The sequence below is a fragment of the Saccostrea echinata genome, unplaced genomic scaffold, assembly GCF_033153115.1.
Source record: "Saccostrea echinata isolate AGI-Se365-2 ecotype Australia unplaced genomic scaffold, CSIRO_AGI_Sech_v1 ptg000045l, whole genome shotgun sequence".
In the NCBI taxonomy this organism is placed as follows: Eukaryota; Metazoa; Mollusca; class Bivalvia; order Ostreida; family Ostreidae; genus Saccostrea; species Saccostrea echinata.
In genome coordinates, this window is record NW_026889794.1 from 690,972 (window position 1) to 710,490 (window position 19,519).

Here is a 19,519-nt window from a genome sequence, read left to right on the forward strand (position 1 = left end):
AGCTTGCTTGTAGAGGACAGACCCAGAAGTATCTCTATTTTGAATGATAAATTACTCATTGCAACTGACAAGAATAATGTTTTATTGTATGATATAGTTTTTACATGAATAACTTACAACGCATAAACTTGTGTGATTGAAAAGAATAGTGTGTAGTCGATATTTGTAATCTTACTATCTTCCTTTTTTCACATGAGGACTGCATTTAACTTTTACTGACTGTAAAGTTGTATATTAATGTTTCATCAAAAATATGAAACACCAGAGAAAGAAGCAAGATACTATGGGACTCATTGGTAGTGTATAATGATAATACATTGAAATCATTACATCTTTTCAGGATAATGAGGTGTAATGAGGTGTAATTGATCAATCTTTAAAATACAAGTAATTGAATGTTAAATGAATTACTTTTAAGAAAAAATGTCGGTAATGACCATTACTTTTCCACTACTTTTCAATTACAATTCGTATTTTCATGTAGTTTTTATATGCTGCTGCTGTGAGACTGTTTTAAGACATTAAGACATAAAATTGTAAACTTTCAAAAAGAGGCCATAGTAGCCTTCTTTGGGATTTTGATACATTACCTCATGATGTATCAATTGGCATGTCCTTGTTATTAGAAAGATATCACCCGGACACAGTAACAATCACTAAGATACATGTACACCTTATGTCACTTACTAGTTTTAGCCTTCAAATACCCCTTTGTGAAAATATTCTTTGCAAAAATCTTAGCTTACAGGTAACAACATATATAGTTACTAGGTTATTTCTGGCAAAATGACCAGTGTAAGAAACACATTGTAATGGGACAGCATTCACCTTGATCGTAATTTTTTCACCAGTGTGGCTGCAACTTTGTAGCACATGTTTATAATGTGTACTACCAGCATGTAAAACAGACCGTGGTAAGTTTTGGTTTTTATTTAATGTTTTTTAACATTCGTCCAATAAAGTCACCTTGGTAGGCACTCATCAATGACATACTTATGTGTTTGTTCAGGTGTGACGTTAGGGATAGTGTTTGAATAGATTTATGTTCTAAATTCACAGTTCAACCGAACATAAATTATTTATAAAATAAAACTCAAACACTTTTATATAGGATGAGCTAGCATGCGCGAGTGCAACAGACTTTAATGAAGTGTATACAGTATACAAAGCAGTCTTTAGTTTGACTTCTTATCCATATCATTCTACAAAAGAAAAAGACTCAAATAAAGCAACAACATCAAAAAGAACAAAAACATGTACAAAATATTGATACTAGAAGGGGTGGGGTTGGGGTGGAGGATTAGTCTGTTGCAATGTAGCAGCGAACTTCGAATGACTTAAAACATCCGAAAATCTACCTTATACGTGACTGAATCATGCGTAGTACGGATTCAACCTATTCACCCATAAACAAAATGAACAACCAATCGATCTCCTTTACCGATGGACCTATTCTGCATACATAACAAACACACGTGTTTTACCGTAACTTTTATAAATATATTTTCTTTGTCAAGACGTTTTATTATCAATCCAATAACAGCGTGTCACTTTGCTTGATCAACCGTAGTAAAATTTCACAAATTGATTACCATACTACTCATCGATTGGGTGTTTGATTTCAATGAAATCAATACTAATTTGCATATGAAACCAGAACCCAGCAACACCACTGACACATGGAAATCAATTTGTGAAATTTTTATTTTTATCAGATATTGTAGATATTGTAGAATTTAAGTTTGTTGAAATCTAACACCTGGGGTAGGTTGACGAAACAACAGGGATCAAAGTTTTTCATAGGAATTTATAGTAGAAAAAAATCTGATGATGAAGAACAACTGGGATATATCGACTCAGGTAAGCGTCGTGTCCCATGGACCTCTTGTTATTTAAATGAATGAGCGGAAGTAAATGACCGGAAGTATGGTCTGCCATTTGTATCGATGTCAAGTGTACTTAAGTTTTTCATTGAAATAACATTTTTTTTTTGGTACGATCAATTGAGTGAGAGTGTGATCGTGTGAATTATTGATTATCTTCATTTTCTTTTTCTGTCTGTCCTTTTGAAAAGAAATTCTTAGTTTTAATTTGTAAAGGGCGACTAGCTTATTTTCGTTACACACACGAATTGATTAAGAATTAGTTATAGCAAGTACAGCATTCCAAAATGGGGTTATACTGACCTAATTTGTTTTTGCTACACATCGTTTTAACGAGAATAATCAAGTTTCAAGGTTTCATAATCCTAGGCCAGGCAGAGTAAAACATATTTTCCAGGCACGAAATTGAATATGAATTTAAAAAAAACATTAAATTCCATAATAAGGCCCAAAAGCCATGGTAACCTTTTTTGGATTGAGCCACAAATGTTCCCCAAAATGCATCAGGTGACCAAGCATCACAATGTAAAATATATGACCAAAGCAAGCAAAAGTTGACAGACAGACGAAGGGATATACAGATGGACGGACGGAAAAATCCATGCTATAATACGGCCTGTACTTTAAAAGGGTTCTTCAGAGCAAAAAGGTCATGTTGGTCATTTATAAACATTAAAACTCTCAAAGAACGCGGGCACCTTAGATTGGCATTCGGCAGAAATCTAGGCACACTTGACAAGTGAAAATTTCATTGACATGTCACATGAGATGTTTGCATTCTTTTGAGGTGTATCGGGTTCCTGTGAAATGGGAAATGGAATTATTTTCCCGATATTGTATTTTGATTTGCTAAAAAAGAACTTGAAAATTGGCTAGATGAGTCATTTGGTACAAAATGTTACAATTTTTTAAACACGTTTATCTAAAAATTTGCCATCTCTGGGTCATCTCTCCATAATTTAAAACGTTTTTTGCGTGCATTTTAATTAAAAGAAACAGCAAACATTTTTATATTACGGAGAGAAGACCCAGACACCATAAAAATGAACTTTTTTCAAAAAAGTCCCATTGTGTAAATGTGGTTCTTCATTGTCGTTTTCAAATCCATATGCCGTATGTAGCGATGATAGCTAAGTAGTATGCGTAACCTGTCCAGCGCACTGGAACTGGAAAGTTTTGGTTCGATCCTCGCATGAGACATTATTTTTTTTTAATGCAATCAATCAATTCCTTTGTCAGTTTAATTTTATTTACTGATTTATTAAGATTTTTAATTAGATAAATTTTGGTTCAGTTGCACCGAGAACGAAGGCAATTCTTCCTTCCTACTGAATCTTTGATATACACTAACTATACCCTATTATCTTATAGGTTTTTATAGTCACTGTGTTACTATATTATCGTAACTATTAAAATAAGCGGGCTTAAATGTAACAATCTGACAAGGTATTTCAAACTAAATGTAACATTGTCTTATGCTTGTATGTGCGTAACTTTGTGAAGTCTGTCCAGCTGTGGTAGGCCGACCAAATCAATGACATTTAAGGACTAATGACCCTCTGCTCCAAATTTCACGATTTTTTTTTAAACTTCCCAACACTGATTTTCATCAAGAGCTATAGCATCAAAATCAAATGAAAAATAGTATGAGGTATGAAGCGCTGCTTATTTTTTCAGAAATGATTTTTATGTCAAATCATAATAGAAAGAAATTTTAACACAGAGATTAGAAAGATTAATAATTTATTATCACAACATAAAATTAGAAATATGCGGTGTATATGAAAATAACATTTAGTGTCATACCTACTAAATTCCCAAGTCAGAAAATCACAATGTTATATGTGGGTGTAAGAAAACAATACATCTGTTAGCAAGAGTTATCTTTCTTATGAATATTTTTTCATTGGAAAAAAATGTAATACTGATAAAAATTCTATATTTGGTGCTTGATACATTAAACCATTGAACTTATTCAATTTTTAAGGGTTTAAAAACTGGATTTAAATGGGTTTTTTTTTTGGTCAAACATAATAAAACAATTTGAAAAGTACAGTCAAAGGAAATATAAGGTAGTGTTTCCATCATACGTTAAGTTTGATCGAATTGACTGCTCAAAGGTCTCGATAATTAAACTCTGATAAAGTAAACTGAGTAATACTAGGATATTTTACTTGGAAAGTTATCTCTCTTATCAGAGGGTCGGTCCCCCTTAAACTATAAATGTTTCGTACACATGATTCCTGCAGATCACACGCCAAATACGCCCATCTTCTTTTCTGTGGTTTCAAGATTGGTTACATCAAGTCCCTTGAGACGAGAGAGAAGCCACAATATGGGGGTGAAATTGTTCATGGAAAAAATAGGGAAATATCTTTAGGATTCTAAAACACATGACCTACGTGACGCAGGTAATTATTGTTGCCCATGGGCCCCTTGTTTCAATTTTATTTTAGCCATTCATTATAATGCGGCTTTAAAATTTTTAATATTTTTAAAATTTTTAATATAGATATTATTTAATGATATTATCAATGAAAATGGCGAAGATAAAGAACAGTGAACAATATTTTAAATTTAATAAATAATTTATTAAATTGAAAAAAAGGTTTTCGGGCTCATTGAATCTCTGAACAGAGAGATACCTCTCACTGGAAAAAAATATACGTAACATGTAATATGATATTTCGTTGTAAACTTATCACACTAAAAGTACTTTTCTGTCGAATTTCGCCCTGCAAGGTGTAGTACAATGGTGTGCATTCTAATAATAAATTGTATTTCTTTTGGAAAATATTAAGTATACTATAATAAAATTTATTTGACTGAACAGAGGTATGATGAACCTTAAATACGGACGCTAGAAACATCAGAGGTGGGATCAAGTGTCTAGAAGGAGGAAATAGCCCCTGTTGACCTGTCACACCTCCCGTAACTTTTTGTATGTCTCATATAAACGGGAATAAACCGTATTCAATTTGGCGTGAAAACAATGGCAAAACAATTACTTGAACCTAACGATAGCACTTGTTTGTTAGAAAGACTAGCGATTACAGAATTTGTTAAATACTTATTTTAAACGAGCCTGTTGAAAGCTTTGTAATATTGGTAGCTTACTTTGCGCTCTCCTGTGGTTTGAATCATATTTGATTTACGTTTGTATGAATCTTGATGTTTTAGTTCAACCTTTTGGCCAAAAAGGGACCGGAGGAATGAATTTAACGTATATTACTTTTATTCCTAGATTTTACATACTAAATTTGTTCAAAATTTATTCGACCGCTTTAGGAAAAGATAAAAATGTTAAAAACTTTACGTTTGACGCATAGCGACGGACAAGCACCGAAAGCAGAAAGCAATATCACCATTGTTGCCAGGGTGACTTAAAATTGTGATTCGAAGTTTAAATAAAATTTTTAATTTGGAGTTCCTTTCCTGTGTTTTGTTCTCTCTCTCTCTCACCTTTGGACTTTATAAATCTAGTGTTTGTGCATACGTAGATAATAAGTGCAATACTCTACATGGTTTCATTAATATTCATCGGCATCAAATTTCGTGGATTTAGTAAAAATCACAGTTTCGAGGATACGTAAATTAGTGGATAATGATCCTAACAGGAAAAAATTATCTTTTCATTTTTTTTGGTCGCCGTATGCTTTAGCGGGAACCTTCATGCCATTTACAATGTTAAGAGTACGTAAATATTTGAAAACAATCACTAATAGGTGAAAACTCTTTGATTTATTTTTTTTATATTTTACCCATCTGTATTTTTAAAAGTCGGAACCTTCAAGCGTTTACAACGCAGTATATATTTTATATAACAATAAAGGGTGAAGTATTCAATACCGTCTCCAATATAACACTATGAGCTCCATTAAATATCGGATATTGAAACAGATTATTAAAACAATTAATTAAATAGACTTTAATCAACGTGAAAAAGACATGCAAGTATCTCAAAATATTAAGCCAATTTGAATTTTAACTTTTAGGCGCTCATACGGACGATAATTAAGTGTGGCAACAGGATATTAAAAGTAATTATAAAATGAACATTAAGTATTTCAATTTACAAAATGGTGTTAGATAAGTATTTTCAAATGCACGGCGTGTGTTACTAGACTTGACAGAGACATCCAGACCCCCTTGTTTGTAGATCCCCGAACAAACACATCCACGCTCACTGGATACTACTTCCCAAAATGCAAATGCAAAATAGACGACAAACGATTAAGCCGTGAATGGCTTCCAAATGGCAGGACTTTCTCAACATACAAAATTACCCGTTATCTCATGTTAAACAAAAAATATGTTTCTAATTAAACAAACAGATAAAAGTAAAATTAGCATTAAATTGTGTTGATAATTTGTATGAATTTAGCCTGTTTTGGAGAGAAAGTAATTAATTATTTCTACTGGAATTTTTATTTAACGAAAATCTGTTGTTTTTCATTGTGCGGGTGATAATGGGGATTGGACCATTAGATTGTTTGAGAATAACAAATTTAACACATTTACGCCAGATTATCATCCTTTTTGGGTAATACCACTAATTGGTATAATCAGTATGCACCGCATTGACGGATTTACGTGTTGTTTGTTTATCTCCGTGCAGAATATTTAAATATTTTTACTAAAAATGTCCAGATAATTATCTAAAATTATTTCTTCCTCTTTTTTTATATTCTTAAACTGACTCAAGTACGTTTATAAAGTCAACCTGTTGGGAAAGGGGGGGGGGGGTATTTGCATATTAGTACGAAAGTCGGGTTTTTAAAAGCTTTTTTATAAATAAAAATGGAGGCACCAAACTTCGATGAACATTTGATTTCGTGGATCTAATCGACAACGAAATCCACGAAAATCGGTGTTCCACGAATAATGATAAAACCACAGTATTTACATACAAAAAATAATATGTTTCATGGTTACAAACATATCTTACCTTCGCCAAATGGAAAAACACAAATAAGTGTAGAAATATATAGAACGCCGGGACTGTCTTATATGAGGATTCAACATTATATGCAGTGTTCTCTTCATTATATGTGGTACTATTTTGATTATATGAAGTAGTTTTTACAGTATATTGTGTGCAACTCCCATTATACACAGTACTTCTTTCATTATATGATGTAGATATGCCATTATGTTATGTACATCTATCATTATATGAGGCGTTTTATCATTATATGAAGTGCTCTTAACATTATATCCGGTGGATCTAACATTATATGCAGTGAACACAACAATATATTATGTACTTCTCACATTATATACAGTATATTCATGATTATATGTAGTATTTCTGTTATGATGATGCTGATCCTTAAATATTATGCCCGGTCCTGTTAGCGTTCCGTGCGGTAGATTTTGAATTTCGTTATGATGTAGACACAGTATCACATGCGGTGCTCTCTTCTTTATGTGTATGATCTTTCGGAAGCTACCTTTCGGAACCCCTCTTGTTAAATTTAGAAAGTTCTACCTTTTTTGTTCTTAGACAGTGACGTAGCTAGAACTTTAAGGAAGTATATGCACAAATTACGATGAGAGTACTGGGGGCCACTCAAAGCCCCAGCGGGTCCAGGGCAGGACCCTGCTAGGAGAATTTTCATAATTTTCGACGTAATCAAATTTAGAACATGAAAAAGAAATTTATTTAAAAAGTATTCAAAAATAATCAGATAAAAAAATCAATATTTTGCAACAAAATAATGAACAAATTTAAGTTTGTTCAGAAAAAAGCTAGTTTATCCACAAAGATTAGGTAAATTCGGGTGGGGAGCCATAAAAAAAATTAATTGTTGTCAATTCAAGTTAATTAATTATTAATTTAAAAATATACAATTACGCCACTGTTAGATATGAAAATTCTTAATGATTTTAGGTTATCTTTAATAATATGGTAATCAACCACACGTCGGCCAAAGCATCGCGGAATAATCACATAAAAAACAACATTTATCCTTAGATTAAAGGAAATTCGAAGTCATATCAATACTTCAGTAGTTTACAACGAGAGAGAGAGAGAGAGATGCACTTATTACTGAAATAATTTTATTGTTCCATTGTATTGTTAAACTATGGCGTATAAAAAAATTGTTGAAATTGTCTTTAGTTATACTATATGAATGTTATGTAATGTATCAGGAAAAGATAAACGATTTTCAAAACAGAAAATGTATTGAGTCTTGGGTTGTACTTCAAGATTTTACTTCTAAAAATATATGTGGTAAAATTGAATACAATATATATATATATATATATATATATATATATATATATATATATATATATATATATATATATATATATATATATATATATATATATATATATATATATATATATATATATATATATATATATATATGTAGAACCCCCTCTACCAAATAAAATGAGAGTTAAAAGTGTATAATGTACATTGTGAAAATTTAGCACATCCCACCCCTAAAAATGAACAAACAAATATATGAAAAAATAAATAAATACATATAGTGTTTTCTATAAGTCGTTGTTTAAGCCCTGCTTTACTCGAAGGCATAGGAATGCAGTTAGTTTTTGACATTGATTGTCCTATATATGAAATGAATCTTTTTGAATGTCATATTGTTCACAAAAAAGATAGAAAATGCCTCAATTTTTTTCCACTCCCAAAATATTTTTATCATACCCCCCCCCTCTCTCTCTCTTTTCTTCATACCATGAAATAGAATGGATTTTATTTTACTCTATTACTTCATATCTTTAAAAACATTTTAACCTGTTCACGGAGCATTACTTATTAACTGCTTTAAAGTATATACGCATGTTTTTATTGTACTGAGGTCGGAGTTCTCAAGGTCGATAAAAAGAAGAACAGAATTTTTAACAGAGAGTTCCGAAAGGTAGCTTCTGAAAGATCATACACATATAGCACTGGTTCTCTGCCCTTGATTCCAGTCGCTGCCGCTAGGAATAACACGTTTTTTAGGGCGCTTGCGCCCGTTAACCAATGTCAGGGTACCAGTCTTATACACATAAAGAAGAGAGCACCGCATATAATACTGTGTCTACATCATAACGAAATGCAAAATCTACCGCACGGAATGCTAACAGGACCGGGCATAATATTTAACGATCATCATCATCATCATAACAGAAATACTACATATAATGATGAATATACTGTATATAAAGTGAGAAGTACATGATACATGTATATTGTTGTGTTCACTGCAATATGATGTTAGATCTACCGCATATAATGTTAAGAGCACTTCATATAATGATAAAAACACCTCATATAATGATAGATGTACATAACATAATGACACATCTACATCATATAATGAAAGAAGTACTGTAAATAATGGAAGTTGCACACGATATACTGTAAATACTACTTCATATAATCAAAATAGTACCACATATAATGAAGAGAACACTGCATATAATGTTTAATCCTCATATAAGACAGTCCCGGCGTTCCATAGAAATACATCCATTTTACATTCTATTCAAGTATATCAAAAAATATATTTAAGGTTTCCCCCTTTTTACATAAATAGCATTATATGAATTACCTATTTGCTTATGTGTGATCTATTTTTAACCATTTTCAGAATATGCCTGCGCATTTTAAATTGTTATGTTGATTTCGTTGTTACTGGTAATACAACATGTGTCTCAAGTTAAATCAATGATTGCACACGATAAATCTTCACAGAGTGAAAACTATTACTTTCTTCATTGAAATTTCTCACGATGTCAGATGATTCATTCACTGAGAAGGACAATCTTTTAACGAGCGAAAAAAGAGGGGGAAATTGTATAGAAATTATAAGCCTTAACGAAACATTTAACATAACACGTGAATCTGACCCTAACAGCCTTCAAAATGATCTCAATAGTGAAACCAGTGTAAAAACTCCATGGGAATGTACATCAGACACTAAGGAAGAAAGGATTTTTTTATCCTAATGGAAAGAAAGTGGAGCTTCCCCCAGGTAAAAAATATCATCTATTTATTTCATGTTCCTCAAAAGATATCCAAAAAGTAAATAAAATATGCGAAGAGTTGGAGAAGAGATTCTTCTTCAGATGCATGCAGTTTGACAGAGATTTCGTGCCCGGAAAACCTTTGGATGACAATATCAAAACTGAAATGGGAAAAAGCGTAAAAGTTTTAATTGTGATGAGCCCTGCTTTTATGTAAAGGAGAAAGGCCGAAAACTGTCCACTCTGCGAGAGAAAGAACTAATCGAGGGCCGTAGGCCCGAGATTAGTTCTTTCTCTCACAGAATGGACAGTTTGAGGCCTTTCTCCTACTTAAAACATGATTTCCTTTGTTCTGAAAATTAAATAAAAATGTACAAAATGACAGCACACATACGATGACAAGTTCATTGTTTACGGAATGGACAGTCACAGGTAAGCTAGGGATGCAGAGCAATTTGTTGAATAGCAATTGTGTTTCCAGATGCAAATAACAAAAGGTCTTTGTCTTAAGAATGGACAGTTACAGGTGGATTTTGTGGGATACTAGTATTTATACAAGTATGCGATGCTTCAAAATCAGTTTACAGTTTGCGTTGTAAAGGCATACATGTTTTCCTGTGATGGAGAGAGTATATGAGAGAATCAAAATCTAATAAACCAAAATATGCGCAAAATTAGTGATATTTGGATCTGGAAACAGAAAAGAGTAAAAGAAATACTACCCAAATTTTGACCCAAAAATGAACGTCGACGACAGATACAGATGATCAAATTCGAATCAAACTTGGAAATGTTTTATTTGAATTCTATTTTTGAGGATATATTAACTGCAGCAGTGTAATGGTGAGATGCAAATTGTGTTCTGAGTGTTGGATTACCCATTATGAGCCGATCTTCGACCTGAAATGTTTTTCAAATCATATTTGGAAATGTTTCATTTTTATTTATTTTCTACCGAAATATTAACTGCAGCAGTGTAGTGTTCATGGTGCAAACAGTTTTCTGGGGTGGAGAATTTAATATTAGACGTACTTCTATTTGAAAATGAATTCTCCTCGAGGGAATGATTTTTACGAAATTTTAATCAAATGTGAAATTGTGTCATTTGAATTCAAGTTTTGTTAAAATTAAGTTTTGAGTATTGAAATAATGTGCATTACTCATGGATTTAAAAGAGTAAAATCGAGTGGATGCTGTGCAGACATTGTGTTCTGGATTAACTTTGATTTCCACGTTCTTTTTGTTATTTACATGTAAATTAAAAAGTATTTAATGTATTTGTTTTTGTTTCCCTCTTGAATACATTCCAAAGTTTACCTGTAACTCTCCATTCTGTTTGTTTTAACTGTCCATTCTTTTTTGAAAAAAAACTGTCCATTCTTAAAAGAATGGACAGTTTTCCAAAAAGAATGGACACTTACAGGTAACTTAATGGATTGTTTGAGGAGTTAGCTAAACATTAAGCTATAGAATGGACAACACAAACAAAAGGTTTACGTCACAATCATGTTTTAATGAAAGTGACTGGTGTATGTCAGAGGCCCATGAAGCTATTGACTCTCTTAAGATTATACCTCTTCTACTGCACCCAATTGAGGATGAAAAATTTCCAATCTTTCTGAAGAGGTACAGATATATAGATGCACAGAAGGAAGAAGATGTACCTGCAAAGATAATGGACGCATATTATCATTCAGGTCTGAGTTGAATTACTACGTAAACTAAAAGATTTAAGGAATGAATTCAAGAGAACGGACCCAGGTTATACAATATAACTTTGCTTGCTTTTCAATTCATTCCTCAAAATATGATTTTCTTTTATCTGGTGTAAGAAAAGAAGATTAGTCGTGGAAATTGATTTCAATTTGTACAAATTTTAAATGTAACATCGGGTGGATTGATAATTTTTGGACGTACATGTAAGTCATTGTGACGTATGTTATAGAAGTTATACGATATAAAATTAATATTCTTGCCAATCAAATAGTGCGTTACAACCAGAATTAAATTATTAGATTGATTGATTGATTGATTAATTATTGCATAAAGCCGAGTCGGCAATATCTTCGTATATATCCGTATATTATTAGATAAATTATAAGATAACATTCCTAAGAGAATTTATTGATCAGCATCTAAAGTATCTAACACGTTAACAAACATGCTTTAATTATTTCAGAGGCTGTGAAAAGAATTGTAAAGCAAGGTGAACAAGGTATTTAAGCGTAAAACCGTATGCATTGTCATGCCATTTATGCTTATCAGTTGCAATAAAAAAATTAAATAAATAAAAAGAAGCCAGGTGATCCTATGGGGTGATATAAGCTATCCGTTTTCGTTGTCATCATGCATCATGTGTTGTTCATTATTATTATTTTTTAAAATATTGATTACACTCTTAACTTTCATGGCCTAATTTTAATGTATAACGTCTGTGGAAAAGAGGTGAATAAATTATTACCTTTTTAGTCTACCTCCAGCGTCTTAAAATGTAACCTAAAAAAACTGTACTCCTAGACTACCTACCCAGCAATAAAGTTTTACGATATCAAGTAAGCAGTAACCCTTTTATAAAAGTTTGATATTTGTATAAATATAATAATGTTAGATGCCCAAAGCCATTTATCAATCTCATATCTCATCCTTGGAAGGTAAATGTGAAATTCTAGGGGGTAAACTTAGACAAATGAGAACATTCTCGGAAAAATAAAAAAATATATATATAGTTCTCTATCAGAGTGTGATTCTGAATTTGACGTTAGCTTATTTCAATACTGTTCAGGTCATTTCTGTTTATACCTTGAATTATTAGCATAGCAGCAATGTAAACTCTGAATGATATTAGAGGTACTGTGAGCACTGAGCTCACAAATAATATCCCGCTCCCATATGATACAATGGCAAAGTCAATTTTTTGCTTTTGGAAAGCCCTATTATCTGTCTGATCAAAGCATAAAATAGGAGGTGCTCAATGGCACTATGTAATGAAGATTCTGTGAAAGGATCATTATATTTTATTCAGTGGTAAAGGAGGAGTTCCGGATAAGGGATGGGTATCTCGTTTATTAAAGAAAGAATGGAATTGTCCATGTTTTGCTATGTGAAACAGGAAATACATGTTCAATCAAAAAATAAAATAAGAGGTCACAATGGCACTGAGTAAAAGAGATTTTGAGAAAATCTCATTAGATTTAATTCAGTGGTATAGGAAGAGTTGCGGATAAGGGATGGATACCCCCGATTTTATAAAAAGAATGACCGTGTCCATGTTTACTATGGGAAACTCGAAATATGTGTCCAATCAAAAAGTAAAGTATGAGGTGCATAATGGATTACGTAATAAAGATTTTGTGAAAGTATCATTAAATTTTATTCAGTGGTACAGGAGAAGTTGGTATTAGAGACAGGTACCCCCAGTATTATAGAAAGAATGGCAGTCTATGTTTTTGCTATGGGAAACCCGAAATATATGCCCAATCAAAAAGTAAAATAGAAGGTCTACAATGGCACTGTGTAGCAAAGATTCTATGAAATCTCATTTTTGTTATTCAGTGGTATAAGAGGAGTTGCGTATAAGAGATGGGTACCCCAAAGCGTTAAGGACGGAGGAACATATGTACAGACGGACGAACGATCCGACACCAACACCACTAAACAATCCCCGCTTTTCAAGCGGGGGTATAATAAAGTGAACTATGAAGATAATAAACAGTAATTAGTAATCATGCTCAAAAGTCTATTGAAACGGTACAAATTTTGAACAAAGCAAACACGCACCTCTAAAAAATCAGAGGTGGGATCAGGTACTATGGAGGAGTAAGCATCCCCCTGTCGACCGGTCACACCCGCCGTATTCTCTTTGTCATGATCGGGTTAACAAAGAAATCCTAGTCAATTAGGTCTAACAATTTGTATGAAAGATGTCAGTCAACATTCGACCTAAGGACAGATTGTATTTGCAAACAAGATTATCGACCATAGATTTTGCGAAATGTTGACTTTAAAAGAGATTGTTGATTTCTTGTATTATCAACTTATTTGTCAATAGCTTACTTCGTTTAAAAAATATTCATAAGAACATGCTGTTGCGTATGAAATCAACTGTGAGACGAAACACTATCTGCATGTGATAATGGATATTGCTACAGAAATAAGGGAAGGTGACGATAGTCAAAATCATTACATTTATCATAAAGTTTAGTTGTAAGTTTGCCATCAATGTCTTTCGCTAGTAAGATATCCAAATATGAGGGAATGGTGTCAAACTCCGTGGTGTCTTTGATTTTTTTTTTTTTTGAGTAATATGCTTTATAACTTAAAAGGAATGTTAAAGATTTATTACTCACCTTAGGAGAAGGCTTAAATGAGCTTTTCTGATCAAAATTTGTCCAATGTCTGTCGTCTTAGGTGTAGTAGTCGGAATCACCGTGGTGAACTACTCACATTTTCATTTTCTTATTGGCACAAGGTATCTTTGCTTGAAGGAAAATTAAATTTGTTGAAATAAAGTGCAATACGTTCTTCCAATGGGAAATAATTAAGAAAAGACAATAAAGGGTTTATAAAATCTTCTTTTTAAGAAGAACTAGGCCAGAAAAGATGAAACTTATCTAGAAGCTTCCTGATATATTGTAGATTCAAGTTTGTTCAAACCATTGGCCTGCGATGAAGTAGAGCTACAATAGAGAAACAAAGCTTTACATAGGAATATATGAGACATTTAAAAAAAACTCCTTCTCAAGAACAACAAGGTCATGATTACTCATATTAATTTGCAAGCATCCTTGTGCAAATTCAAGTTTGTTCAGATTATGACGACGCCCCGGGGGTGGGGGTGGTAGGGTGGGGCCAAAACAGGATCAATGATCAGAGAAATATATAGGGAAACAATCTTAAAAACTTCCTCTCAAGAACAGGGTGGCCATGAATATTCATATCTGTTAAATATGCAAACGGTCAGGAAGTGGAGATTAAATTTTAATCACATTATGACCCTTGGGGTTTGGGTGGAGTCCTATTTAGGGATCAAAATTTCATTTTTTTTCCTGAAATTTTAAATAAGCAGGTGTCAATACATCAGAGCATGCTCTCAGTACGAACAATTTCTTAAACAAGGAAAGCTACTGATGAACAAGTTGATGAAATAAGGATATCAAGTCATCATTTCGCAAGTTCTATGGTCGAAACAATGACCTTGTCAGCAATACCATCTATCATTAAGTCAAATACTAACTGACGTTTTTCATGCTAATTATTAGGCCATTATTTAAACACTGAATTATCTACGGATATTTTCCGATTTTCCCGATCATGACAAGGAGCACATGGCGGGTGTGACCGGTCGCCAGGGGATGCTCACTCCTCCATGGCACCATCCCGCCTCTGATGTTTTTTGAGGCCTGTGTTTGCTCTGCTCCTGATTTGAATTGTTTAAGGGGACTATGAGCTTGAATACTGTTCGTTATCTTCATATTTCATGAAACATTCCTATATCATGTTGATTCAAGTCTGTCAGAATTTTGGACACTTGAGAAGTGATCGATGTAGTTAAAATGGGGGATCGACTTTTACATAAAACATGTACTCTGCTCAATTGACATAAGTGTCCTGTTCGGGACTTTCACCTGCAGTTGTTTTTTGTTTTGTTTCTGGTCTTACGCAAGTGAAATACAGTATGTTTGAAGAGATGTAAAGAAAACTAATAAACAGGACTTTTTTAAAGAGCTTTACCATACCCATGAGATATAAAATGAACATACTTCTTTTCTTGCTTTAACAAGAATTAACGGCGGAGGAAATCAAGAATCAAAACGGAGCACGTCTGATGTCGAAGACATTTATACAACAAAAACCATATCGTAAAAAAGGCTATGTTTTTGAAACTGGTAATCTCACTAACAGAGAGCGAGAATACTTGAAAAGCATTCATGAGAAGGTAAATTTATATCTCTGAATGTACGCCAATAGTATCGTAAAATGTAATTAATGCACTTATCCTGTACAAGACAAGTTTCAATTAGAAAATCAGTTTTCACTTTTTAATTACATGATTTGCTCGTTCCTTTGGTTGCAAAATGTATAGGACTATAACATTTCAGCTTTTGTAAATTATTTTTTTATTATTCATAAGAAAGAAATTAGGGATGTCAACGAGTATTCGATTACTCGAGTATCGTTCGGTCATACCGAATATCGACTAAAGATTCTTTACTCGGTAACTCGTTAAAAACGTGCTATTTACAGTAATCTTAAATTCAAAGAAATAAATTTGGATTCACCTCATCTTTCAAACATCGGTGTTTTCGTGACTAAAACTCATAGGGTAAGGCATAAACCATTCCTACTTCATTAATTATAGTAAGGAAATCATTTTCACGTTGATTTTTAGTCGTCAAACACATATACATGTATGTACACGTAATGCGTGTGTAATTTACAGATGTTTTTCCATGTTTCATACAGAGTGTTTCAAAATATACATGTTACATTTTTAAATCTGATTATTTTTCTTACCTATCATAATTCTACTACAAACTATATATCATTTTAAACATAAAATCCTGCATTTTTATTCCATGTGAAAAGGTCAAGGAAATCATGGTATCACGATGATTAATTGTGACATAAATGCCGATGTCATAATTTGAATATTTTTCTAAAGTGGAGACTTAGATAGTTTAGCAAACTCCTGAGAAAAGCGTCAGATAGATGTTTTCAGAAATTGATGCTGGTAATATCAGCATTCCCAGCATATATTGAACTTTGAAATATAATATGAAGTTATCAGAGTACAATTTTTCAATAATGCAATTCCCTAAGAAAAGGGTTTGGCCTCTGCTTTCGCCAATCTCAATCTTTGGGTTTTTTTTTCTGTAGCGGTTGTTTAGGAACAGGGTCTACAATCCTAGGCCACAGATATTGAATGAGCTCTAAAGAAATATAAACCTTCAAATGAAAAGTGTCTAAGCAAAATATATGTGACAAAGTTATACAAATTTTGAGAAGCAACTTTCATTTGTAGTTGATATAGTGGAGATGATTAAGAACATGTAATGTGGGCTTTTGACGTTGTGAAATTCAACGTAGCAAAAATGACGTAATTTAGAAATTTCACTAATTTTCATTAATGTTTGAGATTTCGTCCAGTGTGGAATATTTTAGTCGGTAATTGAACATAATGAATCTTATAGATACATGCATCAAGTAGATAAAAACACTTGTCTATATCTTTTTTCTTGTGTTTGTGAAATTAAAGATTCAAAATGTAACATATATTATGAAACACCCCGTATGAATCCAATTTGTCGTTGTATTGCTTGTTTATACAGCATTTCATAATTTTAACATTTATCGCAATCTTTCTATGTTTTGATAGGAAGTACACTAAAAATTTTACCAGTTATGTTACAGACTTAGCTGGAACTGGGCATGTAAAAAGGTCTCAGGTGATAGATCAATCACGTGTTATTAGAGAGGACATGCGAAAGTACTTGAAAAACTTATTTAGACAACATATGCGATTAAAAATAAAAAAAATTGAAATTAATTACAATAAGTTTAAATAATTATTTCTAATTCAATGTTGATAATAAAATACTAAGAGTGTGATGGTAGCGTACATGGAATATATTGCATCAGTCTCTAAATCCAAAGCCTGGCATCGCAATATATATATATATATATATATATATATATATATATATATATATATATATATATATATATATATATATATATTAATGAGTACCCGACCATGCATCGTTCGACTAAAGCACCCGATTATTCGACTTGCCTATCCAAGTGAAATTGACATCCCTAAAAGATATCATTTTGCTCGTAATTTATTTTTGGCACTTTTGCAATCAGAACGGTACTACATGTAATTCCAACACAGATTGATTAATTTATCATGAAACTTTGTTATAACTAGTGTGTAATTTCAACAAAAACTGCATTCTTTGTTGATTTTCATTACTACTGAACCTGGTATATAAGTTACAATTTTATACATTTCTCTATTTTCTTTTATCTTCACTTATTTGTTTTACAACTCCTTGACAATATTTTGTAGGAAGTGACGTCATTTCCAATTGCTTCATATTAACAGAACCTATCAAACACTAAGCTGAAAATGCCAAGATCATGTATTTATATTTTGTCATCGATTTTATTTTTTTTTAATAGTGTGAACAACAATTTGAGGCGGCTGCAACATTGGTGTCAAGCCAGTGTCTTCTGAAGTTCTACAAGATCTTTGCTTTAACTAAATTAACTCACGCTGCAGCCGTACTCCTAGGTGCTATCGCTGTGTCCTCTACAATGACGCTTCAATACATGGCTGTACTAGTCAGTAGAGATAACAGAAACATGTCCAAAGCAACGTTCCCCTTCGCACTTTTTCTTGGATTTGCCCTATACATTTTTTTTGTCCTTGGAACAATCGTCTCACGAAGAAAGGTCAGAATCTTTCTTAAAAGCTATTTTACATGTTAAAAAATTGTATGAAGTTGTATATATGCATACCTGATCGATCAAATGTTTAATCATTTTAATTTTTTTTTTTATATAACAACTGCAGATGAAAGCCAACGTACAAAACAAATTATGGCATTTTGTGAACAAAAAGTATTTTCGGGAAACAAAATGTTTGATTGTGTATGAAGATTCCAGTGTTCATCAGCCATCAGTATCCTCTGAAATTATGATTCATTTTACTTCTTAATTTTACAGAATTGTACCAGTTTCGCAAATCACAGAAACTGTTGACATATTGCAGCTTTTATCCCAAGCTAAAAATCTATAACTTTACTCTTTTAGACTCTATGAGGAATCATTTAGTTTTATTTATCTATATTTTTTTTGGATATATTTGTAAAAATATTCTTTAAAAAAGTTTCATCATTTCGCTAATTAAAAAAAAAATCCAAAAAGTGTACCTTAACTAAACATTTCAGTTGATGTTAATTCGCTACAATACAGCGCCATGCCAGGTATAATTAATATCTCTTTAAGAAAAAAAAACTTTTTATATAATTGTATAAGCTCATATATGTACAAAAAAAAATCACGTTAGGTAGCCGTGATTTGTTTTCCTTTTTTAGGAATATGTGAATATTCTTCTTAACAAAAAAGAATTCCATTTGGATCAGGACGAACTTAAGGTATTTTGAGAAGCCTGTTTACATCTGATTCGTTAAAAATTACTTTTACATAGCTCTGTTTGCTGTTCTTTTGACCAGGCAGTATAAATCTGCGATGCAAGTTTTTTTTTCTGTCTAAATCTCTGAATAATTTTAAATGATACAGTAAATGAACCTCTGTGAAGTACGATGTTTTCCTTACTGAAATATTGTTTTACTGTAACTGATGAAGTTAGAATTGCTGAAAAATATTATTCCTTTTAAGAATGTGGCTGCGGCGAAAATTGAAGAAAAATTGGAACAGTTGCAGTGCTTAGGACTTTTGGCGGAATGGTTCCAGCTAGGTGTATACGATTATAACCGCCATAATACCTGGCTTAGAAAGCAATGTCTCTGTCAATTATTGGAGGGAAATCTCATTCAAAGGAAAGTGATTACAGTGTGAAACAACATCTTTTGATCATGTTGGATACGTTGACCTGACATTTGACATATGTTTCTCGACTTTCA

At 32.4% G+C, this 19,519-nt stretch overlaps 1 protein-coding gene across 1 annotated transcript; it reads left to right on the top strand.

Moving 5' to 3' along the window:
- The first annotated feature begins 1,830 nt into the window (after positions 1-1,830).
- LOC133201599 (uncharacterized) lies at positions 1,831-19,519 on the top strand. The gene is made up of 10 exons (XM_061337394.1): positions 1,831-1,860; positions 9,820-10,082; positions 11,391-11,566; positions 12,049-12,084; positions 15,650-15,804; positions 18,054-18,326; positions 18,448-18,555; positions 18,824-18,859; positions 18,971-19,030; positions 19,275-19,519. The coding sequence occupies exons 1-10, from the start codon at positions 1,831-1,833 to the stop codon at positions 19,452-19,454; spliced, it is 1,317 nt and encodes a 438-aa protein (XP_061193378.1). The 3' UTR covers positions 19,455-19,519.

What these genes read in the sequence shown, in the direction of transcription:
- LOC133201599 (XM_061337394.1), top strand. Translation starts at nt 1,831, where the DNA reads ATGAAGAACAACTGGGATATATCGACTCAG. An exon ending in GTGATGAGCCCTGCTTTTAT is followed by an intron (nt 10,083 to 11,390) that starts GTAAAGGAGAAA and finishes TTTTAATGAAAG; the next exon opens with TGACTGGTGTATGTCAGAGG. An exon ending in TGTAAAGCAAGGTGAACAAG is followed by an intron (nt 12,085 to 15,649) that starts GTATTTAAGCGT and finishes TGCTTTAACAAG; the next exon opens with AATTAACGGCGGAGGAAATC.